General features: G+C 43.8%; 1 protein-coding gene across 3 annotated transcripts in view; it reads right to left on the bottom strand.

Annotated features, from left to right (window-relative positions):
* SLC23A2 (solute carrier family 23 member 2) overlaps window positions 1-27,542 on the bottom strand; it is a 121,145-nt gene that overhangs the window by 23,472 nt on the left and 70,131 nt on the right. For all 3 annotated transcript variants that reach the window (XM_090286075.1, XM_090286077.1, XM_090286076.1), the window contains 5 exons: window positions 17,951-18,067; window positions 15,514-15,671; window positions 6,435-6,523; window positions 5,372-5,442; window positions 4,156-4,337 (listed from right to left, as the gene is read on the bottom strand). In XM_090286075.1, the coding sequence (XP_090142201.1) occupies window positions 4,156-4,337; window positions 5,372-5,442; window positions 6,435-6,523; window positions 15,514-15,671; window positions 17,951-18,067 (617 nt within the window). The remainder of the gene's footprint in view (window positions 1-4,155; window positions 4,338-5,371; window positions 5,443-6,434; window positions 6,524-15,513; window positions 15,672-17,950; window positions 18,068-27,542) is intronic.

Genomic DNA, 27,542 nt, shown 5'->3' with positions numbered 1-27,542 from the left:
CTTAGTTTCTCCCTGACCTTTCTGGTATTGAACCAAATTACTTTATTTTCTTGTCTTTGGCATTGGTTAATACATTCAGGTTACTTTAAATGATACTAGTAGTAATAAGCAAGCTTATCTTTGTTTCTAATTACAATAGCCAGGCCTGATTTAATTCTTTCACCATTAAAGAATAAGACATTTTAATTAAAATCTTATTCATAAAAGATTCTTCTATTCCCACATTGCTAACAGTTTGCAGCATAGACATATGGTTGAATTTGATTTTTCTTTTTGTAACCATGGTTTTTAATAATAAAATCCAGAGACTCACAATGGATTTTATTAATACATTTTCTAATAATCATCTTTGAGTTCCCGAAATAATAAAAAATTCATTGTTCTTTTATTTTATTGTATTGTAGCAGTCTTTTCCCAAACCATGTTCTAAGGGACATTCTTCCCAAATTTATAGGTGAGGCACTAAAAAAATAAATTAGGTGTATGAAGAACTGGATACAAAAGCCCTGTTTGGAAGTCTTCTGCACACTTGCATTTTAAAGAATTTCAAGAAGCCTTAGAGAAGAGAAAGATGCTAAACTTTGTATGCTACCTAAACACGCCTGAACTCAGCTCGGAGTTTTCCACATTCCAAGAAGGATAAAGTTGGCCAGACTCGCCCTTTTGCATTAGCTCTGTCAGTATTTAGCATTAAGATAAAACTGACTGAGACATTTCCTTCTTTTCCAAAGTGCCAGAACAGTTTAAAACAGGACAGAAATTCACTCTTCCTTAAAGACAAACACTCAGTCTGACCAATGGAGCCCAGCTCTTCTTTCAGAGATAAAAGTCCCTCAACGATACTCTGCCCTTCTCCCGTGATCATGGGCGCGCTCAGCCCCAACCCCCGACTCCAGTCCTCCCCTCACTTAGTTACAGGATGCTTGCTAACTGCCTGCTGTGAGAGGGTGAACCAGGTGCGTGGGGGTGCTGAGGCCCTACCTGCACAGGATGAACACCCCAAGTAAAAAGGTGAGCTCTTAGAAATTAAGAAACATGAGAGCAGAAATAAAAAGCTCAACAGAAGGATTCAAGATGAAGCTGAGGAGAATTCCTTTGAATACAGAAAATGGTGAAGAGATGGTAAACAAGAGAGGGAAGTAAAGAAGAGTTCAAGAGGTCCAGAAAGATGAGCAGAGTGGAAGGAGGAAGGCATCGGTGAAATAATCAAAGATCATGTCCCACCTCTGAACACTGGAGAGTCCAGTGCTAAAAACTCTGAGTGCCCAGCCTGAGGTATAAACACCGAGGGGCAGGGGGTGAGGTTTCAGACAACATGACAGGAAGACCTAGCAGCTTCCAGTATTCTAGCATGTGTCTTATTGGAGTTATAAAAGGAAGAGGCAGAAGAGGAGGCTTTGAAGAGGTAATGGCCACGCACCTGACAGGACTGAGAATGGAGCGGAAGGGAGCAAAAGAGAAGCTGAGGACCAGTTTGGAAGCAATGGCTGAGGAGGGTTCTAACCACCCACAGCACAGACCCAAGATTTGTCCTGCAGGTAGGACAGAAGAACGGGTTGTCCGTGGGGAACAAGGGAAAGCAAGGACTCAAGGAGGACTGCGGGGTTTCCGTATTAAGCAACTGGGTGCATGAGCGTGCCACTGACTGAAAAGGGGCAGGAGAGGAGAAGGAGCTGTTTTAGGGGGCAAACAGGGAATCAAGTGTTTGGAGCTTTTTTCCATTAAAGTTTGAGATGTCTTCTGTAATAGCAAATCGAGAGGACAAGCCAGGGGTAGGATCTTTAAGCCTGGAGTTCAGAAACCTGGGCTACAGGTTGGCATGGAAGGCGCCAGCATTACAGATGTCTGCTGGTGCCGGGGAAGAGATGATCTAGGAGAAGCATGTGGGAGGCGACCCAGGACCAAGTTCTGAGGAGCCCCAAAGGTTGGACGTTACAGTGAGGAGTCAATTTTGCTTATTTATGCTTTTCTGGAAAACTACCCATTTTATTATATTTTTTAAAATTTGGAGGCAGGGAGCACAGATTGAATTTATCCTCCATGGATCTGTGGTCTTACCATGCATGGCCTTCTCATCTAACAGCCTTGCCAGGACTCTTAGCTACATGTTATTTTCCAAAAGAGCACCTTTTAGAATTAGCACTTCTATTTGTTTCATGTTTTTTTGTGTGTGTCCTTATTCTTTCCCCCTGCGTTCACTGGGTTCATTTTTTTATCCTGTTTTTCTAGTTTCTGAAGATAGCTCTCTTCATGTACTTTATATGCCATTAAGGTTATGAATTTTCTCAAGAACAACTCTGACTACTCTGTAAAGTGTGATCAGTGCTGTTATCATCGTCATTTTCTAAATTATCAGCAATTCTGCCCTGACTGGTAGGGCTCAGTGGGTTGGGCGTCGTTCTGTAGAACAAAAGGTCACTGGTTCGATTCCTCATTAGGGCACATGACTGGATTGTGAGTCAGGTCCTCAGGTAGGGGCACGTGAGAGGCAACAAATTAATGTTTCTCACACACCAAACCTGATGTGGAGTGTATTCAATGAAATGAGAAAATTAAGAACAATCCTAGACATTCTCACAATTACGTGAGGATTCACTTTATTGGTACACTATGTTCTAATAAAGGGAGGCAGGGTTAAGTGTTACGATTAAGTGTTATGGGTTAAGTTCTACTCAGCCTGTTTGGGTTTTGAAAACCATCCCAGCCGCTTCCTGGCTGTGTGATGCAGGGCAGCTAACTGTGTGTCTTCCTGCTTCGGCTTTGTCAGTGGAGACAACACTGATCCCTACCTTAACTTATAATATGTATAGTGTTATGTACAGCACATCAGAGAAGGAAAACTCTGACTCCAAAAAACCTCCGCTGCCTTGCGGCATACCTCTTCAGGGGAAAGGCTAAGGGAGTAAACCCCGACAGAAAATCCGGAGCCGGAGTCCCTAAGGCGGTTTGACGTTGTAGTCAGCACCGGCAACTCCTGCGGCGCACCTGAAGCCAAGCTGTATTGACTCCGTCTTTCCCTTGGATCCTTCAGCTGCGAAGAGAGGGGGGTTCTGCTGCATGGGCAACAGCAGACCCTCCATATCACCCTGCCCAGGCTCTGTAGCTTCAGCTTCACTGGAGAGGACACTCCAGCGTCATCACAAGATGTCGATTCAACACGGGAGGAGACAGATACTACCATGTCACTCCCGAGTCGGACTGCACAGCCATTCTCGGCGGTGCAGATAGACTCTTAAGAAGCTACACCATCGTCTCTCGAGACGGACGGCTGCCGACGACGACGATGTACAGCACTGAGGCACAGACTCAGTAAGTGCTGCCTGTTGTGGAACAACTGCGGAATGTTTCAGAAAGCAATACAAAAACAACTGGAAACCCTCTTGTGTTACTAATTTGTTTTAGAAATTTTACTGGTTGGTAAAGTTCCAGTCTCGGAACCATTTTCTGATTATGTGGTAAACTCATATACGCTCTATAGACACACAAGAGAAAGCGGGCTCTATATGTGGTATACAGAACTCTGTGGCTCTAATTAATAATCGACCTTACACTATTATCAAAGTCTTGGATGTCTTCACTGACCTTACTTACGGGGGTAAGTGACATTTTTAACGGACTTAAAATTCTCTGCAAAAGGACCGGCAATGATTAATAGGACTCTGGCCTCCCCATGGGTGTGTAGAGCTCTGCCTGGCCTGAGGAGCCATGTTCCCTTCAATGCCAACAGAGCCTCCTGCAGCATCTGTCTCCTCCCAGTCTGGATGTATTTTTGAGTGTCATCTAAAGGATCCAGCTTCTAGGTATTTCAATTCATGCACAGGAGACCTGGCATAACCTCAAAAGTCAATAGCTAATGGCACCACCATCTTCCCCCTTCCCAAAGTCTGAAACTTACAACCCTTCCTCTACATTGCTGCCAGATCTATCTTTGGCATACCTTGACTGCAAGTTATTTCCCAACCTCTGGCTCTAAAAAAACCATCAATAATTCTCTGGCACGAAGTGAATAAAATTTATACTGTCAGACTATCCTGACTTTAAAAAAAGAAAAAGAAGGCATTGTCTAAAGTCAGAATGTTCAAAGCAGCTGTCCCTCAGTGGTGCGAAGAGGGAAGATTTTTACTGCCCACAGCTGAGTGATCTCAGAACACTTACAGCATGGCGATGCCCCAGTGCTTCCCCGCCCTCTCTCCTGCCGCCTGGAAACCGGAGAGGCCAATGAGGGCCACAGTGGGTGTAATGGTCAGGGGCCCGATGTATTTTAGCAAAGCGCCGGGTAGGCCTAGGAAGCCGATGACCACTTCTATCAGTGAGGACATGATGATGGCCCCCTGGATCTGGAACGAGAGACAGTACAGACATGAGAGTAAGATGCTCAAACATCACGTATTCCAATGTCACCTACAACCACAGGCAGTAATTCTGCAATGCATCAAGTTATTATAGGCGTGACATGACTAAAAAATTCCCAGGTGTGACTAGGGCCCAGCAAACAAACATAACCTGATAGATGTAAGAATATTATAGAAATGGGCACCTGATGCAAAGCCAATTTGCCTTTTCCACTGATAAATGAGACAGGCATAATTTATAATTCCTATTTAAGACACACAACATTCAAAACCAGCCCCAAAGGAACACTGTAGTTCTTGACTTTACAAAGTGAGCCCCTGCAAGACATTTAAAAGACAGTATTATTGACAAAAATTCTAAAGGAATGTTTCCATTGTACAGAATAATGGGGCTGATTCTGAACTAATATTGAATATCTTACAGATTTTAAAAGATCTAGATAAATTGTCAGCCATTGTTTATGTCTTAAGGATTCCCACAATCTATTCTGCTCAAGTGCCCTATATAGACAATTATCTTTTAATTCCTTTCACAAATACAGGCAAACAGGCTGCAATGAATAGTTCTGCTGCCTATTGACAAGCCTCTGTAGCTGCTTCCAAAGGAGCCATGCCCCTTGGCTGGGTACACTGCAGGGTGCAAGTGGGCAGGTCTGGGGGTGCACCAGGAGAGGAGGAGGGAAATGAAGAGTGAGAAACAATGGAGAGGGGGCTGGGTGGAGGGGGGCAAAGATGGGGAAGAGGAAGGTATCTGTAACAGTGTCAACAATAAAAATAGAGTTTAAAAAAAAGAGTGAGAATCAATATTGTCTGGCCGCACAATGCATTTCTGCATGCTTTATTTTCCAGTGATGTCATCTAAATTTAATGACATGTTTAATGACAGAAATAAACATGTCAGGAGCTGAAAAGAAAAGGAGGGCCTGGTGCAAGCAACTGCAATTTTCTGGGCACAACCACCGACACTGAAGCACAAAAGAAACACAAAGGAGCCCTGAGCAGACGGTGCTCGCCTTTACCTCGCGTATCCGGGGATACCAGATGTGCTCCGTGTGCAACAGTTCTGTGGTTCCGTTGGCAACTGAAACATCTTGAAAACAAAAACAAAGACAAAATTTTTCTTGGAGTGACACTGATGTTTCACAGGACACATTCATTTCACTCTTTTTAAAAAGAATTTCCTCCCTGTTGTAAGTGTATTTGTATAAATAATACCCATCCCTGAATTTCAACAGTACGGCTTACCATACTGAAAGGTAGATTCCCCAACACTAATTTAACCAAATTTATTCCTTGACTGAGAGCACCCAGCTGGTCAAAAGCTGACTGAACTGGTGATGCACATAGCTAGTGCCAGCCTCACACAAAGACCAACCCCTGCGAGCAGCTGGCTGAAATGCCCAATAGCAAGGTTGCCTACGGTTTTGGAAACCTAGATAAAACCGAAGGCCTTCTCCAGCTCCTAAAAGAAACCAGTAGTCACAAAGTAACTCCTTAGGAGCAAGGAAGGAAAGGAAAGCTGGAAAACTTTGCTCCTATAACCTAAAAACGGAACAGTATTTTGAGAGTACTACAGGTCTGGTTTTCTCCAATCCCTTATTTTATCTTTTCCTGACCTTATGGGGTTAATTAAGGATCTTTGCAATCACTAAGGGGGGGATGGAGATGAAAGTCATTTGCAGAAAACCAAAGCAGCCAGATCCTTAAAAAGCAGATGTTTCAGAGAAGGGATGCTGACGCAGCAAAGAGAGTGATTATACTGGTGGTTCATAAAATCCACTGAAAGAAAGAGGCAGAAAAATAGCACAAATATTTTTCTCTTCATTCCCATACTTATCAATTTCATTAGCATGGAGAAATGCAGTCCCTTCTTCTGGTCCTTACTTGCTCTGGAGTTAGGGATGAACAGGTGAACAGAGAGAGAGACAGAAACACGATCCACAGATTGGAGTGTTCTAAGCTGCTTGTTGGTCTGTGTGTCGTGTGCCTGATTCCATGTGCCCAGGGCAGCATGTCCAGGCCTCCCTTTTATCACCTGTGTTAAAGGACCCCAATGACATATGTGGAAATAACTGCAATTACCTGTGGTGTTACATTTCCATTTATCTAAAGACAGGATGGCTCGAGCAGGGGCCAGAAATGCAAAAGCACTGGCCTGAAACAGGGGTAACCTAAAAGAAACGAGACCAAAACCATGATCACAGCATCAGGAACTACCGAGGTAGTTCACTATTTGACAGCTTAACAGTCTTTCCATAGACAAACAGCATATGAGTAAATGCAGGCACACCTGGAAGAACCAACCCCGGTCTGCAAAGACCTCCTCTGCCACGCAGCCAGGCCTCTGGCTTCTCCATCCTCCCCTCCTGCTGCTCTCCCCCTGGCCAGCCTCAGGATGGGCCCTGGGGGAGCCCTGTAATTACCACCAGCACCCCAACATGGGTCCCTGCCACCGCCACCGCCACCTTTCCCCTTGGGGCTGGAGATTTGGGGAACTCCCTTTCCTGCTGAGCTTGTAAGTTTCTCCTTAAACATCAGTGTAAGTCTTCCACTTCACCACCCACCTCCTCCTCCTCCTCCCTTTCAAATTCTTATCAGTTATAGAAAAAACTTATCCTCCTCTGTTGTTCCATTTTATAAGTCAAAACTGCCCTAAATCACAGAGGATAAGCATTAAAATCATGTTAGTGATCTAGATCTATTGAGGAAACAGAAAGCTGTAAGTTACAAATCAATAGGAGATATAATATTCTCTTTAATCATAAAGACTCAAGTATTCTAAATCTTATTTTTAAAGGACCCAGAAAACTTGCAGATCCTCCATAAAATTTCCTGCCCACATCCTCCAACAAAATGCAAGATACTCAGATGCCATCATTCACTTACATTTTAGATACTTCATATTAACTGCATGAACACTTGAGCTACTCAAATCCAAAGATTTTTGCCATGTTTTATGGAAATGTAAAACATTTCAGCTATAATTGTATTAAGATAGTTTTATGGACTAACATGACTTGATCACTATTTTTAACATACTTCCAGGGTAAAATATAAAATCGGCTCCTGTTTGCAGGGCTGGGAACTCCCAGATGTCCAGATCCTTCTTAAATACCATGAAGCAGCCTTGCATGAGCATTCTGGCCAATGGGACAGGAACCCAGCATGCCCTCCCCAAGCAGATGGCATGTCCTGCCCTGACTGAAACAGGAGCTGGGCTGAGAAACAGAGTGGCTCTGGCTGAAGGACACGCAGCTGCTTCACGAGTGCAGAGTCCGCACACACCATCCTGAGCCAGATAAGGGGCAAGATTCTTGTTTTCTTGGCCATTTTAATCCTGCAATGGAATCAGATGAGAGTAGGCAGGCTGGTGGCTTTAAGACACAGTGGTAGGCTGCACAGTACAGACCAGATGCCCTGCTGGCGGCTGGTCACATGGGCAAGGCCTCCACCAACCATCCATTTGTAATTACCTGTCAGAGGGGCCCAGAGCATAGTACCGTCAAAAGTGGAAGTGAGGGTCACCTGACATGGAAATGTAGTATACCAAAGGGGAAAACACTGTTCGATTCAGACAAATTCCTTAAGCACAACTTTTCAGAAACATAAAGTATAAAAGGGGATCAGCATCTAGTCAGAAACGGATGCCGTGTCAAATGGCCCAAACAGCATCTGTTTTGCTTGTTTCAGACTGCAAGCGGTGCATCCTAGAACAAGGCAACATGGATTGCACTTAGCTCATCCTTGGGAACACTGCCGACGACACTGCCTGGGTGACATAATGGATGTGGGGCAGTGAAGACTGGCTCTGGGCTCCACTCCCAGGGGCATGCACTAGACTCAGCCTCGGCCTGCACTTGACCACTGCCTGGGCACCTTTCAGGGCAAGCACTGTACAGCTTCATCCCCAGCAGAGGCCCCGAAAGCACTGATACAAAGCAGCTCACTTACTTCTAAACAACCGGGGCCCAGCATCCTCTGAAAATGAGTGACAATAGAACATTCCCGCCTGTGCTGCCCCACATGGTCTCCCAAGGTGATCTGGAAAAGACTGCACAAGCCAGCTAGTGTGCTCACCGTTCAGCCGCGCACTGCCTGCCACCAGCCGTACTGTGTGAAAGGCAAGCGGCTGCTTTACAGGAAGCTGTGGTCAGAACCTCAGCAGTTAAGTGTGGTCTCCATTACTGGCGGCATAACTCAGCAGCTTGACTGAATTATCCTTTGGGAAAGTTGCAACAAGAACACGAGCTTCCCTAAATCACAAGCAACAAAGCCAGTGTTCCAAAGAAAGACTGAGCATGCTAAAGCACTTGATGTTCTCATCTGATAAACTGGCTTTTCGCTCTTCCCCAGTATAACGCTGGTCAATCCTACGGCTCTTCCCTGCACCTCACTCACACGAGCATCTGAACCTCAGGTCCCAGGCTCCCCAGGCAGACCAGACTGCCAGCTCTTTTATTTTGTACTGACAACTGGAAAGGAAACAACTTAAACTGTGCCCTTCTTTATACCAGGGGTTGGCAAACGGGCCCATGAGCCAAGTCTAGCAAATTACCTGTTTTTATGAATAACGATTTACTGGGACAGCTACCCTCATCTACTTATGAGGTGCTGACAGCTGCTTTTGAGCTGTAGTGGGGGAGCCAGCCAGTCACAACAGAGACCACAGAGCCTAAAATATTTACCGCTTGTATCTTTATAGAAAAAGTTGGCTGGCTTTGTCGACAAGAAAGTGTATCTTACATATGTGAAGAGGTGGTGAATTTTTGCAAATGAAAGTTTTTTAAGTTAATAGTGTCATTAGATGTTAGTTAAGAAAAATTCTGAGCAGAAAGGCACCTTTGTCATGATACATTCCCATGGGGGCCTCTAACCCCAGGATAGCGTAAGAACCTAACCAGCCAGTTTGTCATTTTTGTGTTTGTTTATTGAGTATTTTTACATTGCAAAAGTTTAAAGAAATATTTTTATATTTAATGTTATTAAATTTACTATCCTTTAATTGTTCCTGGAGTTTGAGTCCCAGTTTAAAACCCACCCTGACTGGTGCAGCTCAGTGGGTTGGACACCATCCCACAGACCAAAAGGTTGCCAGTTCGATTCCCAGTAAGGGTACATGCCTGAGTTGCAGGTTCTGTTCCCAGTTGGGGGCATACAAGAGGCAGCCCAATCAATGTTCCTCTCCCTTTCTTTCTCCCACCATTACCCCCTCTCTAAAAATAAATAAATAAAATATTTTCTTTCTTTTTTTTTTAAGTTTAAAACCCCATTCTAGATTTTTTAAAAACTCGCTCTTATTTCATTCTAGTATTTACATAGTTTTCACGATTCTTGCATTTGGACCTCTATTTCATTTTGAGTTGATTCAAAGAAAACTCAACTACAAGCAATTATAACCATTATCTCCGAGTTCATTTTATTCTGGTTCTAAAAACTATATGACTATATATGCAACTCAGGCATGTACCCTTACTGGGAATCGAACCGGCAACCTTTTGGTCTGTGGGATGATGTCCAACCCACTGAGCTGCACCAGTCAGGGTGGGTTTTAAACTGGGACTCAAACTCCAGGAAAAATTAAAGGATAGTAAACTTAATAATAAACTATATATGACTATATAGTTTTGGTCAGCACTATTCTGGTCAGCACTTTCAATTAAGAGACTCCTGAAGAACCTCAGTGGGAAGGAAGCAGCTGACTGGCACCTGTCCCCTCCGGAGCCGTCGCTCACAGAAGCAGGCTTTATCCAGACAGCACACAGGAACTCCGTAAGGCTAGTTGTGTACGGTTCTGATAACCTCCTTTTCAAGCATGAAAGTATCAACTATTTCAGGTCAAGGGCTGGTAGCTTAAAATACTTTCATTACTTAAAGACCTGACCAGTCACAGAGAGGCAATGTTCCATGGTGTGTGACAATGTTCTGCTGGCTGTGGTTAGATGATTGAACACGTGGGCAAACACTCATATATCTGTACATGTAAAAGGGGGTAAACTTCACTGTATGCCAATTACCTCTCAATAAATACAATTTAAATTATGTCTATAAAGTAAGGGTCTTTCCGGGAATGCAAATGGGAGGAGGGTGATAACACCTTCCTTAAACACTCGAGTCTGTTAAATAGTTAACAAAAAACCAGAACTCAGAAAAGAGCTTTCCCCCATAATATTTTGTGAGAAGCTCTGTCCTTTCGCCCTGTCCCTGCACAGCTTTGGCCACGACAGTCACCTGGCTGACACGGAAGGCTAAGAGGGGAGAGGCAGCGGGCCACGAGGAGGAGCCATTCAGAGCTGTACTATTTAAAAACTTGAGTTAAATGCACAGTAACTTTTTTAATTTGGTGGGAAAAATCCACAACTTGCTACTATGTGCTGGCCTGACATGACAGAATGTCAAGTCTCCACTATAGTAATTTTTGTAAAATTTTCACAGTGAATCAACCATGCCTCTCGCTCCACTTCCCAGCTTAGGACACATAAGGGGGGACTGTAAAACAAATCAAATACCACTATGAAGACACAATCAGACCAATTCAGATCACAGAATACTCAACAGACAACCAGACTCTCTAAAATGGGGTGATATGGAGGGAAAAGGTGGGGACTATTTATTATTGAAACCAGAGAGACACAGCAAACAAATGCACCATATGAACTTTATTGGACCCTGGTTTAGGGAGATGGAGAGAGTAGCCATAAAAGATATTTTAAGTACAACTTAGGAAATTAAACATAGGCTGAATATTGGATAATATGGTAGAATGGCTATTGTAAATGGTTACACAGGAGACCCCCATTCCTAGGAGATATTTAGGGTGAACCAGCATGCTGTCTGCAACTTTACTTTCAAGTAGTTAAAAAAAATGCACATATACCCCACACAAATTACACATACAGAAAGAGTATGTGGGGGAAACCCCGGTCTCCCCACCTTAGTCTAAGCACTGCACCCTCAATCCTTCTAAGTTCCATAAATAGTTAAGAGCTCAAAGCCTGGACTTGAGACGTGGAAGTATCCTGCAGCCGCCCCTATACTCAGTGAGCACACAATATATACAGGTCCCCAGAGCCCAAGGACACAAAACACAGGGAAGCTGTACCCCCAGGGCAGACAACAGCACCAGCTACAAGGACACTTGTGACCAAAATCCTATCTTTGCTCAGCAATGGAAAGTTCTATGTGTCTACAGGGCCTGTGATGGCCAGGATAGGCTCCTCTGGGAGGGGCCACCCCACTTACAGCCTTTTCTTTTGCTGGGAGGCTCAGAGTGATGCCTCCAAGAGGTGCCCCAAACAAAAGGCTAGAGGTGATCCCAAACACAGAGTGGCAGGCGAGGGGCAGGGTACCTGACAGCCCTCTTTCACCCCCAGCTCCTGCACTGCCACCCAGGGTTAGTGGGGTGGGGGTGGGGGACACTGGGAAATTGCTGGGAAAGGCAAAGGCAGCCAAGGCGACACAGCAGCTGAGTTCCCCCCACAGCCAGGGAGGCAAGAGTGCTGCAGGCTGGCTAACCCCCTGCCCTGATCTCTCGGGATTTTCAAGGCTTTGTGCTAATTCCTGGAACAAGGCCAAGGGGTGGCTGGGACTGACATCACAAATCAAACAGAATCAGGAATGTTCAAACCTCATTCAGGGAAACTTAATGAAGACATAGTTGAGAACAAAGTGCAAGAGATCAAGGTCAAAGGGAAGGAAGGAGGAGGAAAGGAAGTGGAGGGAGCAGCAGGGGCAAGAAGCACGCATGGCACAGATCGCCCACCCTCTGCAGACAGAACCTCCAGGAAGCGCTAAAGCCACAGAAGTCACACAACTGGGGCTGGGACCCACAAACTCAGTTTCAAAACAGCCACGGCCCACAGAGGAAAGGACCCACTCCTGTGCCAGGGAAGAGGAGCAGTAAAGGAAGGAGGGTCCGCAGCCCGCGCTGCACCACACAGGTGCAGCCTCAGCCCAGCCCAGCCCAGCCGTGGGAAACGTGCCTGCAAGGGAGCGGTTGTCACCTGGTGACGTCTCACAGCTGGCAGGGTGCGCTCATGCTCAGGTCTGCAGAGGCATACGACCCTGTCACTGTTTCCCTATCAATTTTGATTATTTTTATGGAACTGAACAGGTGTCCAGGACCAGGGTGCCCCTTTTCAGCAGGGTGCCGTGTGAAATGAGCAGGGGGGACGGCCTGGCCACTGCCCACAGGTCAGGATGCTTAGACTTTTTTCCTTTGAGCTAGACCTGCAGTCACCTTAGCTTCCTCAAAATAAAGGGCACCCTCCTCACAGCAAAGACCAAGGTTGGTCTTTAGGTCCCAAGAATTAGCTGCATCCAGTGCAATGGAGTATAATCAACAGGTGGCAAAGAATACATAAAAACCCTTCCAGAACTCTGACACAATACTGTAAACCTCCCTGAGTCAGAAAAGTCTGAAAACCCAGCTTAGAAATCATGAAAGCTGAACATGAAAATCTTTTTCTTCTGCAGCTCTAAGCCTAAGGGCTTAACTGCCCCCTCCCTCAAATCCATAAAACAAACAAATGCACAGGCCATCTGCAATGCTGCGGCTGTGATACTGGGAATAAACCTCACTCTTGGCTATCACAGCACTTCCTTCCTTCCTGCACTGTCCCACCCTAACAATCCTTTGCCCCTGTTGCTTTATCTATTAATTTGATCCTGTTTTGACTAGGAAGTAAATATACAAGTCTGTTAAAAAGATCATTCACAGCCTAAGATAAGGGTCTGTGTCAGCATTGAGCACACACACACAAAAAAAAGCTTTCATATTATTCATGCACTATAACTTTCTAAATGTATTTTAGGAAATTTATAATAATCCACAAAAACACAAGAGGTCCATTAAAATAATGGCAAAATCTCTTCCACAGGATACCTCAGGAAGAGCCTCCTCTTGTTTTTACAAGAAGAAACAGAGCTGAAGAAGTCACCTGCCCAAGGTCCCTCTAACTTATGCTTGGTTGTTCCACTTCCCCATGTGCAAAGGAGAAGAAACCATCATTTGCCACATTCTGTAAGCTATTGCTACATACTGGGAAATGTAGGTTCTGACTGCTCCGTGGGGTTACACTTTATCATTAAAATATCCAACAGCGTGGTTTAGCCAGCACTGGCAATGGGGCTGACTACAGCTGACCTTGGCATGAGCCCAGGGCACAGCTGCACTTTCTACCACAATAAAGATATCTTCATATCAACCAACAATTCTCAACTATAGGCACTGCCCAAATTTACAGATACTTTGTGCTACAAGTTCCTGGATGAGTCAGCTATTGGGAGGAGGGAGCCTTCCCCAGAGAACCAGTGCCCTACGTACAAGGTAAGGCTCACAAGTCAGCCAACAAAAGCTTTTTAGTCCACTCTGGACTTGAAATACAGAAACTCGAATGCTAAATCAAAGAATGAGAGATGCTGGCAGCCAAATTTAACTACCTGGAGCTAAGAAAATGAATCAAGTGCTCCCTGGCATGCCCAGAACACATCTCCTTCCCCTGGCAGGTCTGTGGCATCCCGGCGCTCCCTTCGGCCTTCAGTCCACATGGCTTCCGTCCATAAGCAGATCTGCAAGGGAGCTGCCGCCCTAACACTGCTCATGGTTCGCCCCATACAGCATTCCCTCACTTACTGCGGGTATTACATTCTAGACACCCCCGCAATAGGTGAAAATCCACTAAGTAGGAACCTTACGTTTATTTTAGTATTTATATATATTTTAAGGCTTTATAAACCCTTCCCACACACTTATAAACCGTTCCCAGTCCCTTATTAACCTTTTCCACACTTTTATAAACACTTATGTTCTTAAACATATTCTACACTATTAAACCTACGTAAATTTAACAACATACGTATACAGTAACGCAAAATCCCACGATATAGCAAAAAATCCGCGATAAATAATTAAATATAATATTTCTAAAAATCCCGTGATACAGTGAGGCCGCGATAAATGAACCGCGATATAGAGAGGGACTACTGTATTCTGCCCCCCCCCCTCCAAAGGCAGTCCTCTCCAGGTCCCCAAGGGTTCCGAAAATCGGAATGCAGTCCATGATTTCCATCTGCCTCTGTACTAACTCCCTCTCATTCCCCAAGCTGGCAGGGCAAAGCCCTTCCACAGATTATCTCCCCTGAAGCAGGAGACAGAACTAGAACTGGTAGCTTACTCAGCTGCCCCTCCCCTGAGGACAGTCCTGTGAGCAGAGCCCTGGGGTAGAGGAAGAGGCTGCAGTACAAAGAGGGCAGAAGAAGAAACAGGAGAAAACAAAGCAAGCCTGCAGGAGGCGGCAGGGAAGACAGGCTCTCTTCCCTCCTCTGCCAGCTCCTCACCCACATAAGCTGGAGGCAGGGAGGCAAAGGTGAGCACGTGAGAGCCCTGGCATCAAGGAGAGGAGCACATCCAGTGGGGAAGGACACAAAAACAAAAAGGACACCGTGGAATAAGAGCCACATAAGAAGAACGAACACAAGATGCATGTGTGGGAATTCAGAGAGAACAAGGGGGGCTTTGAGGAGTCAGGGATGCTTCACAGAGGCGGAGGGACAAGGCAGACTGGAAGGATGACAGGGCGTGCGGGGCTGCTGGGGAGCACAAGCACAGGAGGGGGAACAGCGGGGCTGCTCGGGGAGGAGCTCGCCCCAGGGCGAGTGCAGGGAAGGGGAAACAGGGCTCAGAGGCACGGTGGAAGGGCAGAGGGACAGAGAGCAAGGGAGAAGCTTAAAAAGTGGGCACAGCTGGTTTTAAACAGAGAGCGGGGCTGCTGCCTGGCAGCTCCAAGGAGGATGCCAATATTGGAAAGACAGCACTGGGGGCAGGTGCAGAGTGGGGCAAGGAAACCAACTAGGAACAAGTGGGACAGACCAGGAACACGTGGGCAGGAGCGGGTACTAGAGAGCGCCTGCCCTGAGGCTGGTGGGATGGGAGGAGGTAAGAGTGAGTCAGACTTTCCAGCTTGCATAATTGGGTGCAAGGTGGTGCCACCCAGCAAGAGAAGAAACATGGGGGGAGGGGGTTGGGGGCGGTCAAGGCTCACTAGAACAACCCCTACTCCCACCCCCGCCCGGGCCGTCCTTCCAAGCAGCCCTAGGTAAATGGCATTGATCAGTGACTTCCTCACGGGGGCTTCAGCATCCAAATTTATTACCCCAGTCTCACCTGCATCCAAACGTAGTCTGCAACAAAGTTGTGATTCCCACACAGAAGAAAATGGTCCCAATGAGCTGGCTGGTGGCCCACTGGTCATACCCCACACACATGGCATCGGCCAGCAGGAAGGGCACCGCGATAGTACCGCTGAAGCAAGTCAGGTAGTGCTGTGGGTGACAGGGAGACAGAAGGGGAAAGAGTTAACTTTCCTCCCTTTATTTTTTCCTGATTTCATCCTAACTCACCCCTCCCTTGTTTTTAAAACACAGCCAACATAAAAACACTCTTTGTTATTTTTAAGTACACACTTATACACCAAATCATATTTCTTTTTCAGTTCTCTTTTCCATTACATCTCCTTGTCTTATTACTTATTTGTATTATTACTTATTACTCACATGAATCCAGGCTAGCATAAAGGAAGTTCTTAATACAAGCCCTAGTGGTATTTTACTTATATAATTCTTACTGGAATTATCTGTTTTTCTTTAAAAAAATGTTTTTAAAGTTTACTTTATTGATTATGCTATTAGTTATTCAGATTTTCCCCCTTTGCCCTCCTCCACCCAGTACCCCCCACTCCCTCCAGCAATCCCCTTCTTAGTTCATGTCCATGAGTCACATGCACTAAGTTCTTTGGCTACCCAGTTTCTTATACTGTTCCTTTTCAGCATCAATTGCTAAAATCATAGGTCTTTCTCCCTCTGATCTGTTAACATGAATTATTTTGAGCTAAACCATTCTTAAAACAAACTCTAGTCTTTCTGTATCTTTTTCTTCTGCAACTTGATGCCAATATTTTATGTAAAATTTTACACCTGTATTCTTCCTTTATAACTGATTTTGAGAATGAGAGAGATTCACCTGTTGTTCCCCTTGTTTATGCATTCACTGGTTGATTCTTGTATGTGCCCTGAATTGGGGGGGTGGGGTCAAACCCACAACCTTGGAGTATGGGGACAATGCTCTAACCAACTGAACCACCCAGCCAGGGCTAGTCTACTTTTTAACAAAATTCTCAGCATTCTCAGCATTCCCAGCAGTCACTGCTACTTCCCTTTCTCCCAGAGGCCTGCTTGTTCAGTGCCTACTTTTCTGTGCTGTAACCCCTAATTTTCTTCCCAATAGTTCCCCATCTTTACCCTTATTTGCCAACATGTATTACTTGCAGCCCAAAAAGCCCAACTTTCACAACACATATACGTGTTTTGTGCAGGAAACAGAACATTGCCATCCAGGACTTCTCAGAGCTGCTCACAAGCTTAAGAACACTGCACTGTCAAGAAAGGCATAATGCATACAGGGTTTTCCAATCCCATTTGATCCGGGAAGACTTCTCGAAACATCTGTAATATAAACATTTCAAAAAGCAGGTCTCCTGAATCTGTTAAGGAAATGTTCAACCCAAGGAAAATTATCCTCCAGCTCCTTTTGTCATGACTCCTCCTTTATTAGATACCTTTCAGTCCAGGTTACCAAGTACTGTGATACCTAAAGGGGGTCAGTGGGGCAAAGGAGAGGAGGAGCACTGGAAACATGGACCAAAGCATCAGCTATCAGGGCAGGTACAGTCTAACCTCATAGTGAATAACTTGTCTAGGCAATGAGAGTAACTTTCTCAGCACCTGAAATACCCCAGGATTGAACTGATCATTCAAATTTAAAAAAGGAAGAATAGAAAGTAGGACCTGAGAACAGAGTCCAGGCTAAATCCACCAAGAAAAACACAGGTCAGCAATGTGGGTCCTGGAAAAGAGCTTTCTGTCTCATCCCCTTTCTCCTAAAGTCCCACTTCAATAGTTAAGTGGGAAAAGGGTACTGAGAGATGGAGGGAAGTACCAAAGGTGTAGGAGCCCTGCTGAGACTCGTCACCTTGTGTGATTTCCTGCCCAGTCCCCCACCCCAGCCCCACTCCCCTGCCCTGGCAGCTTTCCTGCTCTGCTCCTACTGGAAGCTGCAGCAAAAAAAGCTGCTCTTACTATGGCAAAGTTTGCCTTTCTTTAAAAATAAGACTGAAACCTGCCATTTATGTCTTGGCCACTGTGGCATTTCTCAGTGTCACCCATATTTCATGACAGAGTTTACCATGATTATAGATTGATCAGGAATGAGAGATGAAAACTAGTTCTTCTTTACTCTTCTACTGTTCTCCTCCCTCTATTTTTCCTTCTTTCTATAGTTCTATCATCTTCTGTTCTTCCTTCCATGTCACTTCTTTTGCTTATTCCCTGAACACTTTCCTTCTTTCATTCCCTGGTTAACCTACTCATTCTGTTCTTTTCTTTCTTTCACTATTATGAAACTGATGTTGATCATTTCCATTCATCATTTTTAAAAGAGTAATTTATAATCAAGTCATCAATAAATAAAAATCAAAATTGAATTTATAAAACATCCAGAGAATTTGGCAGCTGCCGGTGGTTACATCCTAAAGGAATCATCTTACCTGCAGCCCCAGAAATATGCACAGGTACCAGGGAGGAACATCTTCGATGGTGTAAATCATGTCCGATCTCTGGGGGTCTAGACTGCCAGTGCTATCCAGCGTCTCGGCCAGAGAGCTCTGGGAGTGAGAGGGACAAAGCAGTTGTTTAATAAAACAAGAACTGAAGTTAGCTCTGCTCAGTACAGGCCCATTACTAAAAAACAGCTTTATAAAGTGGCTGCCACTCTCCCGTCAAATTAAGCCTTGGCTACCTTTGACACAATGCTCAAGCACGCTGGCTTAGTGGAGCACTCAAGTCTTCAGAGATTGGGGGTCCAGTATCTGCTGCCATCAACTCATCCCCAAGAGCACCCAGACTGCGCAGAGATTCTCCCCAAGCCTGGGGGGCCTCCTGTGTTGAGATCACCAACTAACACCTTGGTGCCAGAATGAAGAAATAATATAAAATGCTAACCACTTTCAAACAGAAAGAACGAATCTGCCACTCCTACTCCACCTCATCTCTGCAAGGAGAAAGAACTTTTTACCTAAAAATAAAGTCCTACAGTCCTCTACCGAAACACTGCCGCTCAGACACAATGGTGAATGTAAAGAGCAAAATTCAAAAGTATACAGATATGTGACTTACATTTTACTTAAAACAAGACTAAAAATGTATTTATACTTTAGGGGGCGATTTTCTTTCTTTTTTCCTACAACTACTACTAAAGATTTTTTTTTGAATGTTAGGTGTTGCATGCTTTTTGAGCCTACATCTTCACAAAGACAAGACACTTTAGGTTATATAGTCTAGACAATCCCAGATAATGACATTCTGACCCGTGACCATATCTAGCCCAATGTGTGCCCTCTTATTAGATGGATCTGCTCCACAGAAAGGTTTTGACTCCATGTGTTGATGACTCGATTTTCCAAGCACAGGGCAACAGGGATTTCGGGGCCAAATACCCTGGAGCAAAAGAATTGATGCAATTCAGGCTTACCTCTGAAGCCTAAAGGTAAATGTCTGATGTAAGTTTGATCTACTCCAAATGTGACCTGAATATGACCTTTCCAAGAGACCTTTTTCTTCCATTCAAACAATGGATAAAGGGAGATTTACACTGCTGAATGGGTTAAATGGATTATGTATGCCTTTTAATTTAAGAGTGTGTTGGCAGAGGAAGTACACATGTGTGAGGAATTTGATATGTGGTGATATGCAGTAAAGAATTAACTCAGCAAGTCTGGCATGTCCAAACTCTGTCCATTTCAGAGCAAGGTTTGGCTCTTGCCTGGCACCTGGGAGGTAATCTCTGATCTCCTGGAACATCCTGCCTCTTACAAGTGTGTTTGTTTACCTGCAGCCTTGGAACTAACAATGTGATCTATGGTAGGGACCTTGGGCACCGGACACTAAGGTTAGCTATGCAGTGGTCAGATATACCTACAAGACTGTTTTGCCAATAAAACCCTGTACCCCAGGGCTTCGGTGAGCTTTCCTGGTTGGCCACACTCCTTTAGTGCTGTCGCACATTGTTTTGGGGGAAATTGGAACTGCTCACACAACTCCACTGGAGGAAGACAACTGAAAGCTCGTGCCAATGTCTTCTGGGCCCTTCACTACGTGCCTTTTTCCAGTGATTTTAATCTGTATCCTTTCTCTGAAATATGTTGTAATCATGAGTGTAACAGCTTTTAGGAATGGAGTCCTGGCAAATCACTGAGCCTGACTTGGGAATCCCTAAACTCAGTTGACCATTTTGCTAACATGATACAACTATGAATATTAGACTTGCTATACAAAGGATAATTCAACACCATCACACTATCTACAGTCTCCAAGTGGGGAGTGTTACTGCTCACAAAGTAACAAAGAAATATCTGAAAGTACAGTAATACTACAATTAGAATTAATACAACCGGTGATAATATTATAAGCAATATTATTCTAATGATTCCTGAACAACTGGTTTTAACTACTGCTTTGATGAACAGAAATGAAAAGACTATATTTGTCCTTTCAGGCCTGGCAGGCTAAGATTAAGAGGTGTACATGTATGTACATATACAAATTTTCTCTCTCTCTCATTTTCTTAGTAATGAGGGTAGTCCTACAACACAGAAATAGGGCTAACGTAGATGTCCACAAATAGTATGATGACACTAAGGAGGGAACTGTGTGGTCAAGGGGACCAATTAACCCTGTCAGACAAGGGCTCTCCCCCCTCGCTGAGACAGGAGTGTGTTTGGTCATTAGAAGTTTTAAAATCACAGTCAGTTATCACTGCATCAACAATATAAACCATTTAAAGAACTGCAATAATAATAACCTCCAAGAGCAAGGTTTCTTTAAAAGATGACTACATATATAGTTTAATAATGTCATTTGGAAGACCTTTCCATCTTTTTCCATAGTCTGAAGTAATCTAAAGAACAAAAAATTACCTATCCTTCAAAGATTAGTGAACTCATAACTCAGCTCTCTGGTTGGAGCCTTCTTAAGACCACCAATAACCTTTCCAATCTCTTACATGGTTATCTATCTCCTACAGCACTTTGGGGGTCAACTGCAGTCTCTTCTTCTCTAAGAAATAATTTCTTCTAGAGCAGAAATAAGAAAACTTTCTGTAAGAGCCTAAATATTTTAGGCTTTGTGGACCATAATGATTCTGTGACAACTACTCAACCCTGCCACTGTAGAGCAGAAGAGCCTTAGACCACATTTAAACCACTGAGCATGGCTGTGTTCCAATAAAATTTTCTTTATCAAAACAGGTATTGGGCCATATTTAGCTTGCAGGATGTAGCTTGTCAACTCCTGCTATAGTTTCAAATTGATTATCATAAAGTCACAGTTAATATTCTCTTATTTGTATTTGTTTATTGATTTTAGAGAGAGGGGAAGGGAGAGGGAGGGAGGGGGAAAGAGAAAGAAAGAAACATTGATTTGTTGTTCCACTTATTTATGCATTCCCTGGTTGATTTTTGTATGTACCCTGACTGGGGATCAAACACTCAACCTTGGCATGGGGCTAATATTCTCTTGTATATTTTTCTTATATCTCCTTTTACTTTGCCAATGTGTACTTGCACTTTCTCATTTTTTCCTTAATCAGGTCCATCAAAGATCAACTTCATCAATCTTTTCAAAGAACCAGCTTTTGAGTTCCAGTTAAACATGGTAAATTGGCCACATGTATCATTTCCTTTAACTCCTAAAAACACAGAGAGGGAATAAATATGACACAAATCTGCAAGGAGAAAAGAGAACACAAAAAAGAAATGAGATTAACACAGTTTGAAATATTTAAGCATTTGCGTGAGTTGTAACCCATAAGGGAGAGGAAAGGAACAGACAATTGGGGTGCTCATAGAAGGAGAGTGTGAAGAAGTGAGTTGACTGACCAACAGAAGCTCACAAGATTCTATGCTTGGAGGCACAAGACAGAATGGGGATGGGAAGAGGATGGGTTTTAACTCCACAAACCAATCAGACATCCTGTTGCCTACTGCTAGCCTCATCCTTCAAGATACAATAATGTATTGTTTGAATAATATAAACCAGAAAAACCTCAGACTCAGGAATACTATGTGGGGTTAAATGTAAACATGATCGGCTGTTCTCCTCATCTGCTTGCAGAATGCCCGGATCCAGGACACAGAAGCCAGGCCTGTCCACACAGGAGGAGACCAGAAGATTCTTTTCCACAGGAACTGTGATCTGCCCCAGAGACAATATGCTGATACCTGGATCCCACAGTGACAAGACAGCTTTCCACGTGGTTACTCAATGGCAACTCCCACCAGCAGACAAACTTCACTCCCATATGACAGCCCCACAATCCGTGTTTTTCTGTTGCTTCACAAACCTGGGACACAGAAAGCCTCCAAAAATATGAGCCACAGAAACAGAGGAAATAGGGCCAATGTGTGTGAAGAAAGCATGTTAAAAATAAAAAAGAAACCGGTATCTTCACAAAAATAAAAATAATTTGAGCCTTGGAAAAAAGAAATGCCATCTTTAAAAGCTCTGATCAGTAAATAAAAGCAAAAACAAACAGTAAAAGAGGTCTTAGAAACTAAATATGACAGAAAAAAATCAAAAGAAGGGTTGAAAGTAAAAAATACCTCCCCAAAATAACAAGACAAATACGGATAAGAAATAATAAGTTTTTAAAAGTCAGACTAGAATGAACAAACAACAACAACAAAAAACAATATAGGAATTAATCAAAGAAACAAGAATATTTCCAGAGATCTACAACCACGGAGGAGTAAGCAGAAGCTACACTAACCTCCTCCCAGGACCAGTCTGGATTTACAACTAAATTGTGGAGAAATCATCCAGAATAACCAACTGAATACTAGCTGGAGAGAAGCCTTATAACCATGGACAGACAGAAAACACTGCTTCATCACAACGTGACTGATAGAAAATGCAGAGACACAAGAGGGTTGGCTGGGCTCCCACGGGTGGCAGCTGACGGGACGAAGTAACATCTCAGCAGCCGGGGGTTCCCCTGAGAAGGGTGGGGGTCTAAACTCCCAGCTGGGCTTCTCAGCCTACAGCAACAGAGCCAAGAGTAAAAGAGCACGCAGCTGTGAAAAGTGAAAAGCTGCTGGGGGGTGGGGGTGGGGGACGGGCGGTTCTTGCCAGCCTAAGAGAGACAGATGGAGACACAGAGAGATTCTTAAAGGGACCATGCACAAGAAAACATTGGCACCCACTTACCCTGGGCTCCAGCAGAGGGAGATCAGAGAGGATTAGAGACCCTTGAGGAGAGTTTGGGGCAGTGGTTTTGAAGAGAGAACTGAGGGTGCAGCCAACAGGGTCCCTTAGGCATATGAAAGGATGCTCAAGTCACTAGCCATCAGAGAGATGCAAGTTAAAACCACAATGAGATACCACCTCACACCTGTCAGAATGGCCATCATCAACAAATCAACAAACAACAAGTGCTGGCGAGGATGAGGAGAAACGGGAACCCTAGTGCACTGTTGGTGGGAATGCAGACTGGTGCACCACTGTGGGGAAACAGTATGGAATTTCCTCAAACAACTAAAAATGGAACTGCCTTTTGATCCAGCAATTCCACTGCTGGGACTATACCCAAAGAATCCTGAAACGCCAATTCAGAAGAATCTATGCTCCCCTTTGTTCATAGCAGCACTATTTACAATAGCCAAGTGTTGGAAACAGCCTAAGTGCCACCAGAGGATGAGAGGATCAAAAAACTGTAGTATATTTACATAGTAGAATACTATGCAGCAGAAAGAAAGAAATCCTACCTTTTGTGACAGCATGGATGGAACTGGAGAGTTTTATGCTTAGTGAAATTAACCAGGCAGCAAAAGACAAATACCACATGATCTCACCTAATATAGAAACCTAATGAACAAAACAAACAAATGAGCAAAATAGACCCAGAGGAATGGAAACTAGGGACAGACTGACAGTAACCAGAGGGGAGGGGGGAGGGGTTGAAAAGGGTAAGAAGAGGAAGGGTCTAGTCAAGGAACTATCATAAATGACCCATGGACATGGACAACAGGGTGAGAACTGACTGTGGTGGCAGGGCGGGACAGGGGAGAGCAACGGGGGAAAAAATGGGACAACTGTAATAGAACAACAATTTTTTAAAAATTATAAAAAATAAATAAATAAAATTTCCAAGCAATAAAGGATATGTTTACAAATTAGAAAGACCCACCAAGTACTCAGTGAGTTAATAAGAAAAAAAAGGTTCAGATATCTTAAAACCTCAGTAAAACAATCAAGTGTATTAAAGGAAGATTTTAAATCAGCAATTTAAAGACAAAGGGAAATAAAACATGAGTTGACAGAATTTGGACAGAAGTGAAAGGAAAAAAAGAAAAAGCAAAATCAAAGTCATAAGAGCACAAGAGAAAATAAAACAAAACACATTAGAGAAAGTGATAGCTAGAGAAAGAAGGCAAAGGAGAGCCAAAATATACATAATTGGAGCCCTCAAATTTCAGAAAACTGAAAGAACAGGCTGGAACAAAAAATTAAGATATAATTCAAGATAGCTTTCCTAAAGTAATAGGAGCTTTTACACCAAATATTAAAAATGTCAGAAAAACCTGACACAGAAAGGTCAGCATCAAAACATATCTAAGTAAAGTTACTGAATATCAAAGATAAATAAAGAATCTATAAAACAGGCAAAAAGGTAAAGATGCTGATAAAAAGAAAAAAAAAGGCCTGGCCTGATTTCTTCACAGCCACATTCACTATCAGAAAATGGGAGAGCAGCAACTACAGCCTTCACGCTTACATGCTACAGTAAGTTTGGGATAGGAATTTATTCCCATGAGCCAGCTCTTCTCTTAAAAACTACTTCAGAGTTACTTCTCTAATTCAGTGAACATGTGAATCACATAGGAAATGTATGAAAGTGCAGAACCAGCAGGTCTAGATTGGGGCAGGGAGTCTGCATCTCTAATAAGCTTAAACATTCACAAAAAATTCAACCATAAATACACTTCAATACATCCCCCCAAATAATACAGGTAACATTTTCTGACCAAAATGCAATAAAGCTAGAAATTACTAAAATAAACAATCAGCACCCCACAACCAGGAAATTTTTAAGTCCACCCCCTAAAGGCCAAAAGAAAAAAGAAGAACTACAACCCAAAGTAGGATTTAAAAAATAGGATTAAAAAATAAATTACATATGAAAACCCATTAGATATAAAGAAGTACTTAGTGCAAAGTGCAAAGCCTTTGCACTTAAAACAAAAAGACAAAACAAAGCATACATCTCAAAATATTAGAAAATAAAAGGAAACAAAAAGGAATACAGAAAAAAAGAATTAGATACATTAGAAAACAGGAAAGCCGTTACTCAGAAAACTAAGTAAATCTAAATTTTGTTTCTTTTAGATTAAAAAAAAAAAACTAGCTAATCCAGGGAAATAAAAATAGGACAATGTGGGAGGGAAAAGGATAAACAAACAAAAAGTCGTAATAATCACAGAAATAAAAGGATTAAAATAAGAATTAAAAGACCTATTCTGCTTGGGTCTATGTAGATTAACTTGAAAATTAGAATGAATCCATTTTTTAGGAAAAACTACTTCACCGAAACTGACTTCGGAATGACATAAGCCTCAGGCAGCTCCCACTGGGAAGCACACCGGCACCTTTCCCCAGCCCCTTTCTTTGCCTCTGGATCTCCTAAGCGCCAAGGACAGTTCTTTTGCTGTAACTTGTTTCCTGAGCCCATTTCTTCTATGGCTCACTTCTTCCACCTCTATCAATTTCTAAATATACTTTCTCTTATAGTTTGAATCTTGGCTCTGAATTCTTTCTTAGCCAGAACTCAAGTACCCAGTAGTCCGGTCTGACTCTACCATCTAACACCTGATGCCATTTTACCGCCAACACTTGAATGTCTTGTTTTTTCTTCTTACTGCTTCTTACCCTTATCTCTTTTGTTTGGTATTTATTCTTAGTAGTTTCAACTGAAAATAACATTATTGCCATTATTTGGACATGTACTTTGTTTTTGTACTTTGCGTATATTATGTGTGATCTTGACTATAACAGTTCAAAGTAGGTGGTACCATTTCATAGGAGGATTATGAAAGGCATACTATTGCTCTGAATCTCACACCAGAATTACCTGTGTAATAAAGAACCCAGAAGTCCTTCAATAGGAAAAAATGAAAACTGAACCAGTGAATGCCAGACCCATGGACATATCCAACAGCAGTTCTTACTGGAATATGTGACATAAATGGAGCAGTTTTGCTCCTATGGCAACACAAAAGACATGTACGAGGATGTCTGCTGCAGCCTTTTTGTAAGAGCAAAAAAGTGTCCTACTGTTGGTGTCCAATAATTAGGGGTTATTTAAATAAGTGGAACACTCTGCTACAGCTGAAAAGAATGAGCTACATAGATATGTATATACTGACCGGGGAAAACGTTGACAATACATCTGTACATTTTAAAAAGTAAGTTACAGCCCTGACTGGTCGAGCTCAGTAGACTGAGTACTGGCCTGGGAACCAAAAGGTCGCTGGCTCAATTCCAGGGCACACGCCTGGGTTGCGGGCCAGGTCCCCAGCTGGGGATGTAGAGGAGACAACCGATCAATGTTTCCCTTGCACATCTATGTTCCTCTCCCTCTTTCTTCCTCCCTTCCCCTCTCTATAAAATAGATAAAATCTTTTAAAAGTTGCAGAATGATATTTAGAATATTGTTAGGTTTCGGGGGATGGGGGTGGGGGTCAGCGGAGGTAGAGAAGGCCAGCAGCCAAACGTTGAAGAGGACAGTTTACTGAGTATGCGACACACAGGCTGTGGTCTTGGAGTCAGGTGCCAACAGCCAGGGACAGGGACAGGGCAGGGTGAGTTTTAAGGAGTTCTGAGGCTTGGAATGCAGCAACCACACAGCATGGGCTAAACTGCCTCCTTATACGACCAGCAGGTAGGCGACTGGCCCAGGTGCAATCTCTTGATAGCCACCTGAGTCTAGGGCAGCCAGGGACCGGGGGAGGAAGGTGAGCTGCCTGATGGCGGGCTTCAAAATAGCAGACTTCTACCTCACATTCCAGACTCTTTTTTAAAAATTTGTTTCTAAGGGTCGCAGGACAGTTCTAAGGCGGATCTTAATGGGTTCGTGGTGGGTGGCGATGACAGGGGTGTCTGTGTCCCAGACAACAGGGGAAACAGTGGGGAGAGTGGAAGAGGGTATTAAGACATGAGCATCGGTCGATTATGAGAGAGAGAGAGAAGGAAGATGGCCTGCAGTTGCTGAGGGGAGGGTATACAAATCTGAGCCCGTAACCTGGCTGAAATATCCCTACAAAGAATGGGGTGTAGGGCAGTTAGGAAGGACTAAGAAGGAATGCAAAAAAGTGAATTCTTCCAGGGAACAGGCCCAGAAGGGAGTTACAGCAGGCCTTGAAACTATCAACCCCACCAATCGAGAGAGGAACTGGTGAGCTTCCTGGAATATATTCGAAAAGAGATTGGTTTACCTGCCACTGAAAGAGTTACCCGAGGTTCCACTGTCAGGATGGGTGTGGGGGCTGAAACAGTCCCCCGGGCAACCTCAGTCTTCCACAGCCAGACCCAGGAGGTTGGGGAGTTTGAAGCCCAGGATGCTACCAGCATGGGCAACTGGTGCCCTTTGCCTTGAGAGGCCAGGGGCAGTCAGACTTCCAGTGTCCTTTCTGTTTGCACAGAGGACAGGGCTTAGTTGGTGGCTGTGGGCTTGGGCAGTTGGCGGTCCAGTGGCCTGCTCTGCCACACTTGAAGCAATCTCTGCAGGCTGCCCCGGAGTCCTCCCCCTCCCTCAATGAACTGTTCTTATGGGGCTCAGTCAGGGCTGAAGCCAACATCTGAAGGGCCGTAACCTGAGATTGGGCCTTTTCCTCATCTCGATTGTAAAGGCCAGATTTACTAGGTCAGCCTGTGTAGTCTGTGGACCCGCTTCCAGCTTCTTTAGCTTACGCGAATGTCTGGAGCGGATTGGAAGATAAAATACATATGGAGAAGAGGAGAGCCGTCTGGCGTATTAGGGTCTAAATTAGTGAATCGCTGGAGGGCCTGCCTTAACCGACTCAAGAAGCA

The sequence above is a fragment of the Furipterus horrens genome, unplaced genomic scaffold (assembly GCF_987537825.1).
Source record: "Furipterus horrens unplaced genomic scaffold, mFurHor1.1.pri manual_scaffold_8, whole genome shotgun sequence".
Lineage (NCBI taxonomy): Eukaryota > Metazoa > Chordata > Mammalia > Chiroptera > Furipteridae > Furipterus > Furipterus horrens.
This window is presented reverse-complemented; position numbering and strand designations above follow the sequence as displayed.